General features: G+C 52.1%; 1 protein-coding gene across 1 annotated transcript in view; it reads right to left on the bottom strand.

Moving 5' to 3' along the window:
• Positions 1 to 15,678, bottom strand: part of ZNF516 (zinc finger protein 516) — a 52,076-nt gene extending 36,398 nt beyond the window's left edge. Inside the window, exon 1 of the mRNA XM_068994005.1 lies at positions 13,950 to 15,678. Within this exon, the coding sequence (XP_068850106.1) occupies positions 13,950 to 15,678 (1,729 nt within the window). The remainder of the gene's footprint in view (positions 1 to 13,949) is intronic.
• Between the last annotated feature and the right edge of the window lie 1,516 nt (positions 15,679 to 17,194).

Here is a 17,194-nt window from a genome sequence, read left to right as displayed (position 1 = left end):
AGCCAACAGGTCCTCTCAGAACCACTTGTAATCCTACAACGAAGAGTTGCATCACCTTGCCGCCTGGCGTCGGCATGGACACCCTGTGCTGAGCGCGTCTGGAGGCTTCCACTTGTGAGCTCAGAGGTGCCGGGAGTCTGTCGGGCAGCAGGCAGCCCCTCCCGAAAGGTCGGCAATCACCGGAGTCCACGCAGGGCTTCGCTGCGTCTTTCCAAGGGAAGGGTCCTCAGGAGGAAGACAACGCCCCCGCCTTTACAGGTGGGAAAGAGAGGTCGCAGAGGTCCAGCCTGTGGCTCTGCAGCTCTTGGGGAGAGGCCCACGCAGACCAGGCCTCGCTGTGCATTCCCACGGGCGCTTCCTGACGTGCCTGGCAGGATCTCGCCTCCAATGCCAAGTGAGCAACAAGACGGGACGGGACCTCGATGGCAGGAGATGACGCTCACCTCCAAATCCCATTCAGGTGGAGTCAGGACCTTCACTGACTCACAACGGCCTCACTTCAAAGCGACACCAGATTCCAGAACCTTCTATTTCAATTACAGATCAGTCTTGCAAAATGAACTCAGGAGCTCTCTGCACAGTCAGAAATCAGAGGGAAGAGGTCAGAGGGAAGGGAGGCGCCCACCGCTTCTAGAGGTTGTCCATCTGCACTGTGGATGCTACGGCAGGGGCATCAGAAATTCTCCAAGGGTTCAAACCAGGGACGCGGGAGTCCCAAGCCAACAGTGATCAGCCAGATTTTCTCCACCCATATTTAGAGAATATTTTTTTTAACCAAAACTGAACGAGGATAGATCACGCATAGGCAAAATGAATTCAGAATCAGAATAAATACACCCAGTAAATAAACCAAATTTCATATGCTGCTTTGGGGGATGGTCTTGAGTCCTGGGTCATTATTGACTATTTTTGTGCAAATAACAGGCTGCAGATCACAGACTGAGATTACAGGACCCTGTCTCTACATCTGGGCAGCCCAGGTCTAGAGTATGGTCCGAAGGATTCCTGGGGCTCTTTTTTTTTTTTTAATTGGAAGCTAATTACTTTACAATATTGTAGTGGTTGTGCCATACATTGATATGAATCCGCCATGGGTGTACACGTGTTCCCCCATCCCGAACCCCCCTCCCCATCCCATCCCTCAGGGTCATCCCAGCTGTCATTCGATCATATACACGTTTCAATGCTATTCTCTCAAGTCATCCCACCCCTGCCTTCTCCCGCACAGTCCAAAAGTCTGTTTTTTATATCTGTGTCTCTTTTGCTGTCTTGCATACAAGGTCATCGTTACCATCTTTCTAAATCCCATATACACGTGTTAATATACTGTACTGGTGTTTTTCTTTCTGACTCACTTCACTCTGCAAAACAGACTCCAGTTTCATTCACCTGATTAGAACTGATTCAGATGCGCTCTTCTTAATGGCCGAGTACTGTTCTACTGTGTACATGTCCCACAGCTTTCTTAAAGTATGGTCTGCAGGATTCCTGAGCTCTTTTTATTTTGAATTAAGGAGAGGGGCCCTTGCATGTAGGGTAAGTTTCAGCAGTTCAGGCTAGATGGAGCCTTTTAGTAATCAAGCTACCAGATTCTTGGGGGTGTCTACCAGGGTCCCACAGAGTTAGGGCAAAGCTGTGACCCCAGTACTACATACATCGTGGATAACTGACACCCCACTGTGGGACAGCACGAACCTGTGAGACAGCAGCAAACCCCACCTACCAAATTCCAAACGAAGCAGAACTTTCCTCTGATGACTGACACGCACGCTACAGCAGCCACCCCTGGGGCAGCATTATTCTCTAGGATGGATTTCAGAAAGAGCCAGTCACAGCGGCTGCACGCTATACAGGACACTCAAATGTGTCACGTGGCCCTGACTCCAGGAAGTGCGTGGAACATTTTCTGTGTTAGAAAACGCTAGGATTTTTTTCATCCATCAAACAGAATAAATGCAATTTTCATTTTCTCCTAAATCTCTTTCTCCACCAGCACTGTTCTGACCCTCAATGCAGGTAATGCACGTGTTCAAAGTATCGATACCTGTAAACCAGAGAGCAAGGAGTCTCCACTAGAGAGCCATCCCCTTTTATTCCTCAGCTAATTATCATCCCAACATTCATAGCATGAGGTCACCAGCATCTCCATACAGTAGTGAACAGAGCTACTGAACAGGTCTCAGTCAGCCAACAAGCAGGTCAGGAAACAAGACCAGGCATTTCCTGGGTGTCCTGAAAGAACCACCTGCCAGGAGATTCACCCAGAGACACACACCAGGGAACGCACGGGGGAGCCAGGTAATCTGAACTGCAAACCAAAGACAAGTCACTTTTAGCCTATGTCTCAGATGCTATATGGGACATACTTACACTAAAAAAGGCTGTTTATGTGAAATTTACCAGGCATCCTGTATTTTTTATGTACTGAACCTCTAACATGTTTTCAGCTAAACAAATATATTATTTACATGAATGACTTGAAAGGAAGCACTGTATGAGTCAGACGCTCAGTCCAAAAAAAAAAAAAGTGTCTATAGTGATATAAACGCCAGCATCACGTCATGAATGAAATTACTTTTCATCTATATGCGGTATCATTCTTTCACTGAGAAGAGGGAACGTACTCATGGGAGACAGAGCAGAAGCCGGTATTACCTTCAGGGGACCCAAACCACAGGGCGGCATTTAACCAATGACCAGTCTCTACCAGACGGGCCTCTCAGAGCCTCGGTGGCTCCAAGGGCCCTCCTGTGCAGGTGAGGCTGTGGAGCTGGACTCGGGGCCTTGGCCCCTCCCCGCCTCATCTGGGGGCAGAGGAGCTGGGGGTGAGCAGTTCTACGGCAAAAAGACCCGCTTTGGGGGACCCTGCTGCTGCTGCTAAGTCGCTTCAGTCATGTCCAACTCTGTGCAACCCCATAGAAGGCAGCCCACCAGGCTCCCCCATCCCTGGGATTTTCCAGGCAAGAACACTAGAGTGGGTTGCCATTTCCTTCTCCAATGCATGAAAGTGAGAAGTGAAAGGAACCCTAACCTCGCCCTTAAAGGAAATCACCCCTGAATATTCACTGGACGGACTGATGCTGAAACTGAAGCTCCAGCACTTTGGCCACCTGATGTGAAGAGCTGACTCACTGGAAAAGCCCCTGATGTGGGAAAGAGTGAAGGCAAAAGGAGAAGGGGACAGCAGAGGATGAGATGGTTGGATGGCATCACTGACTCGATGGACATGAATTTGAGAGACTCGAGGAGATAATGAAGGACGCGGAAGCCTGGCGTGCTGCAGTCCATGGGGCTGCAAAGAGTCAGACACAACTGAGCCTCTGAACAGAAAACCTTTCCCTGGACGGCCCTGCCCCACACCGAGGGCATCAGAGGGAGCGGAGAAGTGGCACATTCCCCTGCAACCAGGGCGGAGGGCCGGGAGCCGGCAGGGGGGCTGCCCAGGATTTCGGGAATGACAAGGGCAGGGCTGCAGTGATCTGTTCCGGGCACACTGGCTGCAGCCTGTCCCTGGCCTCGGGTCACAGAGAGACAACAGGCACAGGAGGCTCTGCGGCTGGACGGACCGTCACCCAAGACCCCCGTGCCCCAACACGGTGCCTCGCAGTGCACGCTGGGCGCTGGGTGTGACCTGGTGTCCTGTCCCCTCCCTTTGCCCTCGGATAGAAAAGGGGCCAAAGGGAGGGCAAAGGGGCTGAGCAGGATGGGGGGAGACGGTGACCAGTGGGCAGCAGGGTGGGCGAGCCTGATGCTGGACCCCTGGGCTGGAGGGAAGACCAGCCCCTCCCCCACCTTCCCTGCACCTGCTCTGGGAAACATCCTCGCGTGCTGAGGTTCCAAAACCTACAAGCTTCTAAAACAGCTCCCCTCAACACACCAGACCTTCAAACTCAGAGAAAAAACCCAAAACTTTGATCCAGAATGGGAAAGAAATCTGGATATTTAAAATGGATCCAAGAACCTGGCATCCACCCGGTGCTTTCCAGCTCGGGAGGCAGCTCTGGGGGCAGCTTTCTCTCTTCCCCACTAACGTGCAAGCCCGGGGCCCTTTTGTGATCAGTAGCAAGAACCTGTTTCTAAGTGGTGAGCAGTCTGTCACCATGGAAACTGCAGAGACTCTTTCTCCCATTCCTGTTGCACACCACCTGTCCAGAACTTTGTGTTCAGAGTTCACAAAATCCCCAAGTCAGGACTGTGCAACCCCTTTCTCTGCAGCTGGAATTCAGGAACTCTGTCAGCCACCTCCGGTGACACCCCGAACTGCACTGTGCGGCCATTAACAACGCTTCTCTATCAGCCAAGGAGCTTTACAAGAAAAAGAGCTTTTAAAGGTTTAATGCCTGTTTTTAACCTCATGGCCCTACCCTACCGAATTTCACCATTTTTTTAAAAAAACAGCCCCAAATTCTACTTCTTAAAGACAAAAAATTTTGTTTGATCCGCTACTGTGCGTTTCAAGTCCAATGCCAGAATAACCTGTGTAAATCATATCTCACGAATGCTGCAGAAATCTGTTTTTTAAAGGCCAAGAACATCACAGACAAGCTTTGAAGGAAAGCAATTATAGCATCCAGAAGTCAGACTGGAAACCTGACCACCATTCCCATGTCCAAAATGGCATTCTCCAGCGGTCCAGCCCTTCAGTGAACTGCCCATTCATCTGCAGGACAACCTAACTGCAGGATTCTGGGGAGGAAGCCACGGCTCCCAGCAGGCTTTGGACGTTAGGGCCAGGCACACACACCATCTTCTCCAGCATGGTCAACCCGTCATCAGAGGGTCCCACTGGGCTACCCTTTTAGATGGTATATTTCAGTAACCAATTAGACTGAAAAATGAAAAGTGCAGTGAGAGTAAAACTGGAACTCAGTTTATCCACAGGGCTGAAAGTCCGGAGTTCGCAAAAAGAGCGTAACACTCAAGTCTGGTACATTGTTAGGAGAACATACTTGGCAGCTAGCAGTTAGCCTCAATGTCTTTCTCACATGTGAAGACACTGCTCTCGGATTAACGGCTGCCTTCGTAAACAAAGCCGAAGAGGAGGCATGCTTTGAGTGGACATGAGTACGCTGACCACACACACAGGTCCAGGTAAAATTCCAGTAAAGAAAGTCTGACCTTCTAACCTTCAATCCAGAGAAGACTACCCCTAGCTTTTCCAAATCTAGTAGAATACAGATCTGAAACTACAGTCTGTTTTAATATGCAAAGTATGCAAACCGTGCATGCAAATACTGGGTCATATCAGGAGCCTGCAAAGGTTTCACAAAAACCAGTCTTGGATTAGGACCTGAGCACAGAAAATTAAGAAATTTAAAAAAAAAAAAAAACTGAACCAAAGTTATGGATGAAATTTTAAAAACCTGTGCCAGAGACATGTACACAACATACTTATCAAACAAAACCTAAATACTTGACTAAAGAGAATCTCAGATATAAATGATTCACTGCCCACAATGAACACACAGACCAAGTATGATACGAATCAAATAGCACCCTCGGTACGGAGCTGGCTGGGCGAGAGCGTGCCTTGGAAGGACAGTACATCCTGAAAGAAGGGGTCGCCTGGGCTCCAGGTGGGTCTGCTTCTGAGGTCACAGGTGAGGACCGTGAACCTCGGACTCCCAGTGGGCTTGGCCACGGTGGAAGCAGAAAAGGACCGCTCTTCTCAGCAGCAAAGACCCCAGGGCCAGGGGCAAAGGCACCGGGTCCTTGCAGCCTCTCACCATCTGCACCCTGACGATCCTCCCCAGAAAGACAGGTGTCAGTGGAGTGACATGTGCCTAGGAAGCTGGGACACCCCAGCTCACCAGGCGTGACCCCGCTTCCGCAGCCCAGGGTCATCCTCCTGCAGAACTGCCCGGGACACGCCCTGCCAACCAGCAAAATCAGTTGGTTCAGAAGCAAAATCAGTTCAATCCAACTCTTCCCACAGAAGGCCACATCTCAGGGGTCTGGGGTGACAGACCCAAACTCAGCTGTTTCTCCTACAGAGGGGGTAACGGGCTTCCCCAGCGGCTCAGGAGTAAAGAATCCGCCTGCAGTGCAGCAGACGCAGGAGACATCCGTTCAATTGCTGGGTCAGGAAGATCCCCTAGAGGAGGGCATGGCAACACACTCCAGCATTCTTGCCTGGGAAATCCCGCGGACGGAGGAGCCTGGCGGGCTCCAGTCCACAGGGTCACAGAGTCGGACACGCTCAAAGTGATCGAGCATGTACGCACGCACACAAAGGGGCAACATCTACAAAGAGGGGGCTCACATGTCACGTCAAGTCACAAGCTCCTGTCTGAACCGGAGACCAGGCTCCTCTTCGTGATGTGTGGACCACAGGGGAGGAGCCGAAAATCAACGCCAGCAGCACCACAGCGCACAGGGGAAGCCGACAGCCAGCAGGACGGCGGGAGATGACGGACTCGGAAACGCAGAGACAGGAGGGACTGAACAGGGGCCGCATCAAGTAAGCCTCTATGGACACAGGGCGTGCATTTTTTATTGGCATCCAGGAACATCATTAATTTCTCCTCCAGAGAACACCCACTCCATGTTGCCCACGAGCAGCCTCCTGGAGAGGATGGAGCTGGTGCCCACCCCAACGAGGGCCGGAGAGGACTGCAGAGCTCAGCAGAGCTGCCTCCGCTCCATCTTGGCTGCCTTCGGGGCCGGTGGCCGTGGAGACTGTGGATCTGGAGCCCCAGGCGGGGCCTGAACTTCAGTGCGTGTTTCTAGGACTGTGTGTTTAGGACCACAGGCTTCTGCCCCTCAAGCGACAAGCCAAAAGAGACACCCTCTCCCAGGCTAGGAGTCGGACCCTGTGGACGTCGGTTCTGGATCTAACTCTGGCACCAGCAAGAGTCGTGTGAACAGGACGCCAAGCAGAGCCGGGCGGAGCCAGGCACCGCAGGGATCATGGCAGGAACAACCCCGCAGGCGCGGTCCTGGCCCCCCATGTGCAGCCCAAAAAGCCGGACCCTCAGTGGCTGAGGGGTGAAGACACACCGCTACTGCACGCAGAAGAACTGCAGCCTGGAGTCCTGAAGACGCTGGGCAAGCCACGAGGACCCCCCCGTGCCTTGGTTTCTTCTCTGTTAAAACGGGACAGACCACTATCCCCCAGTTCCCTCCAGCTCTAAATTCTATGCTTCTGTCTTGTGTGAAGGGCTTCCCAGGTGGTGCTAGTGATAAAGAATCCACCTTTCAATGCAGGAGACATATGAAACAGGGATTTGACCCTTGGGTCAGGAAGATCCCCTGGAGAGGGAAATGGCAACCCACACCAGTATTCTTGCCTGGAAAATCCCATACACAGAAGAGCCTGGAGGGCTACAGTCCCCAGGGTTGCACAGAGCTGGACACGACTAAACGATCTGGCAGAGCACAGCACATCTTGTGTGAAAGAGAGAAATGGAGACAGAGACAGACAACAAAGAAGCATTTGGATCCTGCTAAGAAGCCACAGTGTTTGCACGGCGTCCGCTTCACAGCCCAAGGACCATGCATCCCACGTGTGTGTCTCAGCGTCAAGAGAAAAGCTCAGAGCATCATCTCCAGAGTCTGATGTTTCACAGCCACAGCGTAATTCGTTCGTTCTGGAAGGTCAGAGGACACAGCATGGTGATCAAGCAAATATGAGCACGCACGCCATGCACAGATGATCAGTGTTTGAAGAATCAGAATAGAATAAAACACACTTCTGAGGCTCTATTCCCATCGCAACTCACACTTGCTGTGATAATTCCGAGGCCTACCAGGGGGCTGCAGGGCCGGTGAATAATTGCCGGTGTCTCCGTGCGTTGCTCCTGGTTGCTAAGATGCTGACTAAACCACAGGGTATTCTGTGGTCGGTTGTCAAGTGCATCTGGGTATTTTTCTTAAAGAACTTCAGTGCGTCTTTCTACTGAATAAGGATTTGATAGGAGGGTTTACAACTCTCGCTTTACTCCCACCTAAGTAAATTCCTTGGTGTTTCGTCCAGTAGGAGAGACTAAGGGGGGTGGTCGCCCTCGCATCTAGCTCAGAGGCATCCGCCTGCGTTCGCAGCCCCTCCTTGTGGTCTGGGATCAGCCTGCTCTCCCTTCCTCCCTCAGCTGTCCCGAGTCTCTCCCGTCGGGCCCCCACCTCAAGGCTGCGCCCAGCGCTTGCGGGCATGGGGCAGGGAGCACCCCTGCCCGGGGCCCGGCCCAGGGCCAGCATCGTGGCCGGGCACTTCTGCAGCAGCCGACCAACCCGCACGTGCAGTTATCAAGTTCCCATCATCCAAGGTGCCCAGGCTGCCAGGGATGGGAAACGGCCCGGCGCACCGGCGGGAGTCGTGGCCGAGGGGAGCTGGCCTCTTGGTCTCACTCGGACCCATCCCACGGGCTCCCGTTTAACGGGGTCCCAGGACCATGAGGGACTGACACCGCCCGGGGTCCCAGGTTCACTCCCGCCCCAGCCAGGGCCCCAGGGAGTGGGGGTTCGTCTCAGGCACACGACTGTTCTTGGATGCGCCTGCCACCCCACAGTTGGTGGTGGTGGTTTAGTCACTCGGTCGTGTCCGACTCTCATGACCCTGGGGACGATAACCTGCCAGGCTCCTCCGTCCATGGGATTCTCCAGGCAAGAACACTGGAATGGGTTGCCATTTCCTTCTCCAGGGGATCTTCCCGACCCAGGGATAGAACCCGGGTCTCTCCACTGCAGGCAGATTCTTTACCCGCTGAGCGACGCAAGCCAGTTTCACACACCCTGCTTCCCATCCTCCACTCTATCTATGGTCTCTCCTCCTTGCCCCCAGCCCCTTTCCTGGGGTGTCATTTTTGGCTTCTTGAGTCGGGGAGGCACTGATGAAGCCTTGCATCAGGACAGAAGTCCTTCCCAGCCACTGAGCATCGGAGACGGGAACCAGGCAGGTCTGCAAGCGGGGCCCAGCTCCCTGGCTCAGAACACACCTCGACATGGATCCGGACAGGACCCTGGGAAGCATCCATGCCCACAGCCCCTCCCGCTCTGTCAAAGTAAACACCGCTGCTAAATCACTTCAGTTGCGTCCAACTCTGTGTGACCCCACAGACGGCAGCCCACCAGGCTCCTCCGTCCCTGGGATTCTCGCCAGCAGGCCCAGCTGCCGGTAAACACCTCTCCCTGGCCCACCCCACACTCCACCCTGGGACTGCTGTCCTCTAGAGTCCCCCCAAATCCCGGCACAATGGGAGGACACGTAGCAATGTTTCCTCTCTAAACTGCTCTAATGACTACCCACGCTCTATGGGAAAAAAAAGAGGGGACTAGCTGCTTAACCCTTCTGGAAGCTGGGTGAGCACGGCCTGGCTGGCCTCACCCACCCACACACTGATGTGGACGAGCAGTCGGGCTCAGAGCACGTGCTCCACCAACATCTTACAACCAAGACACTGTGGTCCTTCTTGTAGTTACAACAGGGAAGAGATGAGCTGTAACATCTGAAAGTGTTAGACTGGAGGAAGCCAACGAAGAAAAATCAGAAAATGGAGGCTTTCTGAAATAAGTAACTTCTTCTTTCTAAAGGTCTTTTCTTCCCTTGACTGTACTTTTTAATCCTGAAAACTCTCTCCTTAATTCTTCCAACTACATATAATACTGTGGCACTTGTTCCATTCTATGAAAGTTGAGTCAGTTAGAAACAGTCAAATATTTGCAATTTCGTTATCCGCAATTTCAAAACTTGGGGTTTTACTATCAATTACGTTACGGCCATCATCCACAGATACAGAAAGAGGCTGGGCTCAGTGGATTATGGATTTGATGTGATAGAAGAAGTCAGAATAACAGAAGATAGTCAAAACCAAGGATATATTGTCTAACACAGGGACAGTCATTACTTTGTAATAACTTTAAATGCAATATACCTATAAAAATACTGAATCACTATGTCATACACTTGAAACTAACATAATATTGTAAAGCCATTATACTTCAACAACAGCAACAACAACAAAAATACCTGGGGTAATCAATCACCTAAGTGTTAGCAGAAACGGTATGGAGATACCCAGTGGGAATGGGTTTTGCATCAAGTCAGGGCCCCCAGCATGAGGCCAGGCTTCCCCCAAGGGCACCATGTCTTAGAGGACAGTGAGCTCACGAAGAGAGTCCTTCAAGACACACTCAGAGGGCTTCCATCACTCCTAAGTCACCCCAGCACTCTCGTGATTTCAATTCTTTTTCCTAGCTGCACCACGAGGCATGTGGGATCTTAGTTCCCCAACCAGGGATGGAACCGGCACCTCCACCAGTGAAAGTGCCGGGTTTTAACCACTGGACTGTCAAGGAAGTCACCTACTCCAATGCTTTCTGAGAAGAATTCCTCTTTGGCCTGTTCACCTGTCCACAGTGATGACCTGTGAGCACCCTAACTCTACTCTGTGGTTGAAAATATTAATTTTTCTAATTTCAATTTTATGCCCTTTCAAGGCTCCTCTTCCCTAATTAAAAGGACTAATTTTTGTGAACTCCAGAAGTGTACTTTCCACCGGTGCCAAGTCACTTTCTCAATGGAAACTTAAATCCAGCTCACTAACGCATTTTAAATTATTGAGTTTTATTCACAACTTTGCTCTTAGACTATTTTAAGTCCTTAATGAGGGCTGCAGTGACTCAGTCTTACGTGGAAATAGAGGTAATGACAATCAGAGCTTTCCAAAGCAGGAGGCGGCAACACTCAACAAAGAATGTTTCATGAAAAAGAAGAGTTTCTTTCAATTAATCTGATCAAGCAAATTGTCTCCAGATTCAGAAGCAGCGTTCAAACCTACTCCTGGATGTCAAAACTCTTTGGAGGAAATTATGGCATGATGGGAATTACTGGAAAGGTCACAAAAATCTGAATTCTGATGTCAACTGCCACCACAGGTGAACTCAGGTTCATAAGAACCAGTCTGATCTTTCTATGACTCAATTCCTATGTGTTTCCTCTCATAATTTTAACCAGTCATCCCACCCAGGTTCTATGAGAATTTAAAGTCATTTCAATGTTTGAAGATCTAAGTCATCTTTCGGTGATAAGAAAGGCAAGTATTTTCCAAAGTTGAATGCGTTTTTTTAAACAAAAAAAAAAGGTTCACTGCAGATCAAAATAGAGGATTCAAAGCACCCATTTGCTTTTCCAAAGTATTAATGGTTGTCTCCAAGTTCTCGCCAATCCCTGCCAATAAAACTGTTTTGTGTCTTAAATCCATATAAAACTCCTCTCTCCATAAGCGGCATCAGAGATCTAATGCCAGCTAAACACACTTGCTCCTTGGAAGAAAAGCTATCACAAACCTAGGCAGTGTATTAAAAAGCAGAAACATAACTTTCTCAACAAAGGTCCATATAGCCAAAGCTATGGTTTTTCCAGTAGTCATGTACAGCTATGAGAGTTCAACCATAAAGAAGGCTGAGCGCCTAAGAACGGATGCTTTCCAACTATGGCGCTGGAGAAGACACTTTAGAGTCCCTTGGACAACAAGGAGATCAAACCAGTCAATCCTAAAGGAAATCAACCCTGAATATTCACTGGAAGGAATGATGCTGAAGCTCAAACTCCAATACTTTGGCCACCTGATGCAAAGAACTGACTCACTGGCAAAAGCTATCTGATGCTGGGAAAGATTGAGGGCAGGAGTAGAAGGAGGTAACAGAGGATGAGATGGTGGGATGGCATCACCAACCTAGGAAATAGTGAAGGGCAGGGAAGCCTGGTGTGCTGCAGTCCATGCGGTTGCAAAGAGTCAGACATGACTGAGCAACTGAACAACAAGAATATTAAAGGCCTGCTATGATATAAAATTGGTATCTTTAGGAGTAAAGATACTGTCCTTCGGGGCTACAAAAAATGACCTGTGCAGACCTACGATGTTCAACATTTTCACCATTGTCATAACATAAAATTTCCTAGTCTCTCAACAAGCTATAATATTCTGTTGTCAACTTGCAAAATTCACTACTGTATACAATCTTTCTATGGAATCATCAGAGGCACCAAATTTCTCAAAAAGTAGATTACATATAGAGAAAATACATATAATCTCATTAAGAAGTAAATGATAATCTCTAAAATTTAATGAACCTGAGGGGAAAAAACAGAGTAAATTTCAATTTACAGTGAATGTAATTTGATCTTTCCCACATCTTGACTTTAAAGGCACTGCTGAATTTGCTTATTACTGGGCATCTCACATCTATCATAATAGATGAGGTGAAGGACAGCTTTTCCAAATATTAAAAATATCCATCTTCAAAGTTATAAAAAATTATTACCAGCTTAGCATTTTATCCAAATGTGCTCCAAAAAGTAGACAAGGTGTTACTGGTATGTGACCAGTAAAATCTATAGTTGTCAACATATTTAAAAAGGAAAAACAAAAACTAGTCCTCAAACATGCCACCCAGGGTCACAGTTGGGTTCCCCAGGTCATACATGGCCAACTGCTGTTAAAATCCAGACGATCTCCCAGAATGCAAAGTACAGTTTCAGAGAAAGGAATATTATCTTGCTTCTTCCCACGGGTGAATGACTAAGAAATGAAATGCAAAATATGAGCTGATGCATAATGTGCTATTTTTCACTAACGGACATGTACATGTGTGCAGATTCAGTAGAGACTGCTCTGCAGGATCAGAGAAACTTTTTACTGCACTTCTACTGACTTTGCATATACCTGAGTGTACCAGACGCTCATACAATACATTGTCTAGGCCTGTAATAGTTAAACTCTGTTCAAGAGAACTAGCTTCATTTTCAGTACGGGAAGAACGACATACACTCGTGTTGTTTTAAAGAGTTGCACAGGGGCAGTTTTCCTCACTACGGAATACAAAAAGCTGAGCTGAAGCACTGGGATTTCCATCATCGCCAATCTTTCCCTAAAAGTAACATCCAGTCAAACCAATTTTCAGGGAGAAAGGAAAACATTCCTGGCTACGGGGAGAAAGTTACAAGCTTGGAACTGAAACATCACCTCCATTTAAAGGAATTACCCAAGACAAAAATTAATGAAGAAAATACCAAAATGTATAAAATTTATTAAAAAATAGAACATGATGGGAAGAAAGTTGGCCAAGCATCTTTAAATATTTACATAGCTGCAACTGGGAAAGTAATCTGGTTCCAATTAGCCATCTCTAAACCCAAAGGGTTACTGGAATCCGAGGAGATTAATTATAACTGCACACAATATGAAGGTCCTCTTTCACTCAGCTGTCTGGTGCAAGGAGAGAAGCAGAGGAAAGGGTGTGTGCCCCAGCTGATGGTGAGAAGAGAAGGGCACACCTCGGAGGAGCTCCATCACCCGGTCTTTGCTTAGAAATATCTGATGCTCCAAAGAGACCACGACCTCAACAGCTAGGGTTGATTTATGCAAACACTATAGGTAGTCAGCAAACAGGAGCCTCAAGTGGAGCTGACAGGGGCCTGGGTCTGCACCCACCAGCCCATGCTCCAAGTACACATTGGGTACAGACTCTCTGAGTGCAGAGGCACCTGAGTCAGGACTACCCGAGCCTGGAACACCTGGGAAAAGGCAGCAAGTGCAGGGTTACCTGGGGGCAGGGCCACCAAAGGATGAGGCTACCTGAGCACCAAGGATGCTGGGCCACGTGGGGGCAGGGCTACCTGAGCCTTAACCGCCTGGGCATTAATGATGCCTGTGCCGTACAGCAGCAGTCTACTGGATCTGGACTTCCCCAGCTCAACAGTACCTAAGCACAGGGCCATCCACATCCAAGATAACCTGAGTGAGCCTGCATCCCCTGAGCGTGAGAACCCGGGCAAAGGTTTCCTGCACGCGGGCCACTTGGATATGGGGCGACCCAGCTACAGGGCTACCTGAGCCCAAACCACCTGGACGTGAGATACCCGGGCAAGGGCAACCCGGACGCAGGGCTACTGGGACCTGGGCCACCCGAGTCCACCCTACCCGCTCCTGGACCACCCGGGCGCATGGGCTCACCTGCTGCGGGATGGGCCGGGGCCTCCTCTCCGCTCTCATCAGCAGCCTCATCAGCGAGGCCCGAGCCCGGGGAGTCGGCGGCGGCGCAGCCCGACCCGGGGCTGCTGGGCTGCGAGGCCGAGTCGCCCTCGCTGAGGGATCCGCAGCGGGTGCGCGGCGCACGGTCCCCTGGGCCGTCACGCTCTCGGTCGCGGCGCGCGCGGCGGTGCACCCGCGAGTGCAGCACCATCTGGTGGTACGTGCGGAAGATCTTGCCGCACTCGAAGCACTCGGACGACTTGCCGTGACCGGCGGGGACGGCGGCGCGGCGGCTGGGGCGCGCGGCAGGCCGGGGATCTGGGGGCCCGGGCGCGGGGTCCCCGGGTGCGCCCACCCTCTTGCGCGGAGGGCCCTGTGCACCCGGCTCAGGCTCGCGCTTGCGCTTCTCCTGGCTCACCAGGATGAACTCGCGTCGCTCCTTATCGAAGGCCACGTCCCCGGCCAGCGCCTCGTCCCACGCCGCGTACTTGAGGTACTCGGCCGGCTCGGCCACCTTGCCCCGGGTGGCCAGCTGCCAGGCCTGGTAGCTGTTGACCGGGTCCAGCTCGGCCACGCGCCGCCCAGTCTGCCCGCGGGCGGGCGTGCCGGCCGCCGGGCGCAGGTTCAGGCACTGAAGGAAGAGCTGCTGGGAATCGGCAGGGCCAGTCGCTGAGCCCTCCCCAACGGCGGCCCGTGGTTGGCCGGCCTCCACCCGGCGGTGGATGGCGTTGTGTGCGTTCAAGCTGTCCAGGTTCGTAAACAGGTTTCCACACTTAGTGCAGACTTCGTAGAGGCTCAGGCCAGCCACGATCACCTCTTCCTGCACCACGTCGTTGATGGTGGCCACGGGCTCCAGCTCGCTCCGGGGCCTGTTTTTGCTCCCCGCCTTCGGGCCATGCGCCTTCATGTGGTTTTTCAGGAACCACGGCTCCTTGAATCTCCGGCCGCAGATGTGGCAGCCGTGGTCGAAGGAGCCCCTGTGCTTCTTCATGTGCGCCTTCAGGAACCAGGTCTGGCTGAAGGCCTGGCCGCACACCTCGCAGGGGAACTCGCCGGGCGGCAGCTCTGGCTTGCCGTTTTCGGCGAAGGCGTCTCCGCGAGGCCCCTGCGCCGCGATGTGATCCTTCTCGACGTGACTGAGCAGGGCCTCCTCACGCAGGGTGGCGTAGCTGCACAGGCGGCACGTGAAGGGCTTGTGCGCCTGCTGCACGTGCTGCGCCAGGTCCTTCTTGCGCTCGAACCTGCTCTTGCAGAAGGCGCACTGCCCCGCCGCCGCACCCTCCGCCTCCTTCCGCGTGCTGCGCAGCAGGATCTTGCCGGTGTCCGCCTGCGTGGCGCCGTTCAGGATGCGGTTGCAGGCCGACGTGCTCTTGGTGGGGCTGGTGCAGCCGCCAAGCCCCTCGGACACGCGCGTCTCGGCCGCCTCAGGCTCGCGGCCCTGGGTGAGCGTGCCTGCGCGGTGCCCGCGGATGTGGATCTTGAGGTTTCCCTTCTGCGCGGCGCGGTGGTCGCAATAGGGGCACTTGTAGGGCTTCTCGCCCGTGTGCTTGCGCATGTGCTGGGACAGTGAGCTCTGGAAGGGGAAGGTCTTGCCGCAGATACAGCAGCTGTAGCTCAGCCCCCTGTCCCCGTCCGCCTCGGGGCTCCGGCTGGCCCTGGGCGGGCTGCGGCCCCCTCTCAGCTCCGCCTCGGCCTCCCGGGAGCGCTCCATTTCGACGGCCGCGGCGGGCACAGCTCCTGGTCACGCGGGCCTGCCTGCCGGAAGGCGCCTTATCTCTCCATGTTCAGGCGAGAAGATGCTTCCCGCTGCCCCACTGCAGAGGTGCGCCTGCCCCGCGGGCGGGCGTGTCCTACCTGGAGAGCATGGCGCTGGCGGCGAGCACCTGGAACAGAAAAGACAAAGGCCTTAGGAACCAGGCTTCCCGCGCGAACAGCGGCCCCATAACATCCGCGGATATATAACGTCCACACGTTGCTCGTTCAGAATCCCATTCCCGGCCTATTTACAGAAAAGCATCCGTCAAAGTTTAAACTGACCAACAAGCAGCTGCTTTCCTTTAAAAGATCAGTCACTAAACAATTAATGTCTGGTAATAACCGAGTGCTAAATCATTAAAATAAATCATTGTAGTTGACTGCGTGCTAAAGTCATTTATCGTCATAGATATCCGTCCATGCGTGCGTGCGTGCGTGGGTGCTAAGTCGCTTCAGTAGTGGCGGACTCTTTGCTACTCTCGGACTGTACCCCGCCAGGCTCCTCTGTCCATGGGACTCTCCAGACAAGAATACTGCAGTGGGTTGCTATGCCCTCCTCCAGGGGATCTTCCCCATCCAAGGATGGAGCCCACATCTCTCATATCTCCTACACTGGCAGGCAAGTTCTTTACCACTAGCACCACCTGGGAAGCCCCAAGGTGGTCCATAAAGGATGTTAAATATCAGAACCTCCAATTCATGAGAATTAAACATCTGAAACCCAGCCACGAAAACAAGACTCATGGAACAAGAAAAACTCAGCTGATTAGGGATCATAAAAAGCAACCTGTGAATGCATCTGGAAATTAAATGAAAATTTCGAGGAGTAAGAATTGCTCCAATCTCCAAACAGTCCTTCTGTAGCCAGTGTTCCTTCCTTCTCTGCTCCTCCCTGCAGTTTGGGGCCACAGAAAGTGAAATGCTCTCAGAGTCAAGAGGCTGCTCTGGGGATTCTGCACAGAGACCCCAACCCTGCCGTTCAGGTGTGGGCAGAGCTGACCCCAGAGCTGACTCCAGTTTCCAGGGCGTGAATTTTTCAGGAGATGGCCTTCCCATCTAGGCATGCCCTCACCTGTCAGGTGCTGAGAATCGGGAAAGGACATGAGGAAGCCCCCTGCAAAGCACTCAGACCCCCCGGCACAGGCCGAGCGAACGGTCACAGACAGTGAGACACCTGCCCACTGGGGCCTCGCTTCTACTACCAGGAGCCTCCAAGCTGGCCACAGAGCAAAGAGGACCAACTGTAAGCGCAGCCCCATCCACTCCAGCACAGGCAGGAGAGCCAGCCAGTACCCAGGCTCACCTGGGTCCAAAGGATGCGGCTGGACTGTCCTCCTTTCCATAGGGGGGCAGGGAGGCAATGCTGCCACCTTTGCTGCCAGAGAAATCCACATTTTGTTTCCTAACTACAGCTTTGATGTTTAGTTTCTGATTCCCCAGCACCCCCGACCCCCAGCCAAAGACTAGATGCT

The sequence above is a fragment of the Capricornis sumatraensis genome, chromosome 21 (genome assembly GCF_032405125.1).
Source record: "Capricornis sumatraensis isolate serow.1 chromosome 21, serow.2, whole genome shotgun sequence".
Classification (NCBI taxonomy): domain Eukaryota; kingdom Metazoa; phylum Chordata; class Mammalia; order Artiodactyla; family Bovidae; genus Capricornis; species Capricornis sumatraensis.
This window is presented reverse-complemented; position numbering and strand designations above follow the sequence as displayed.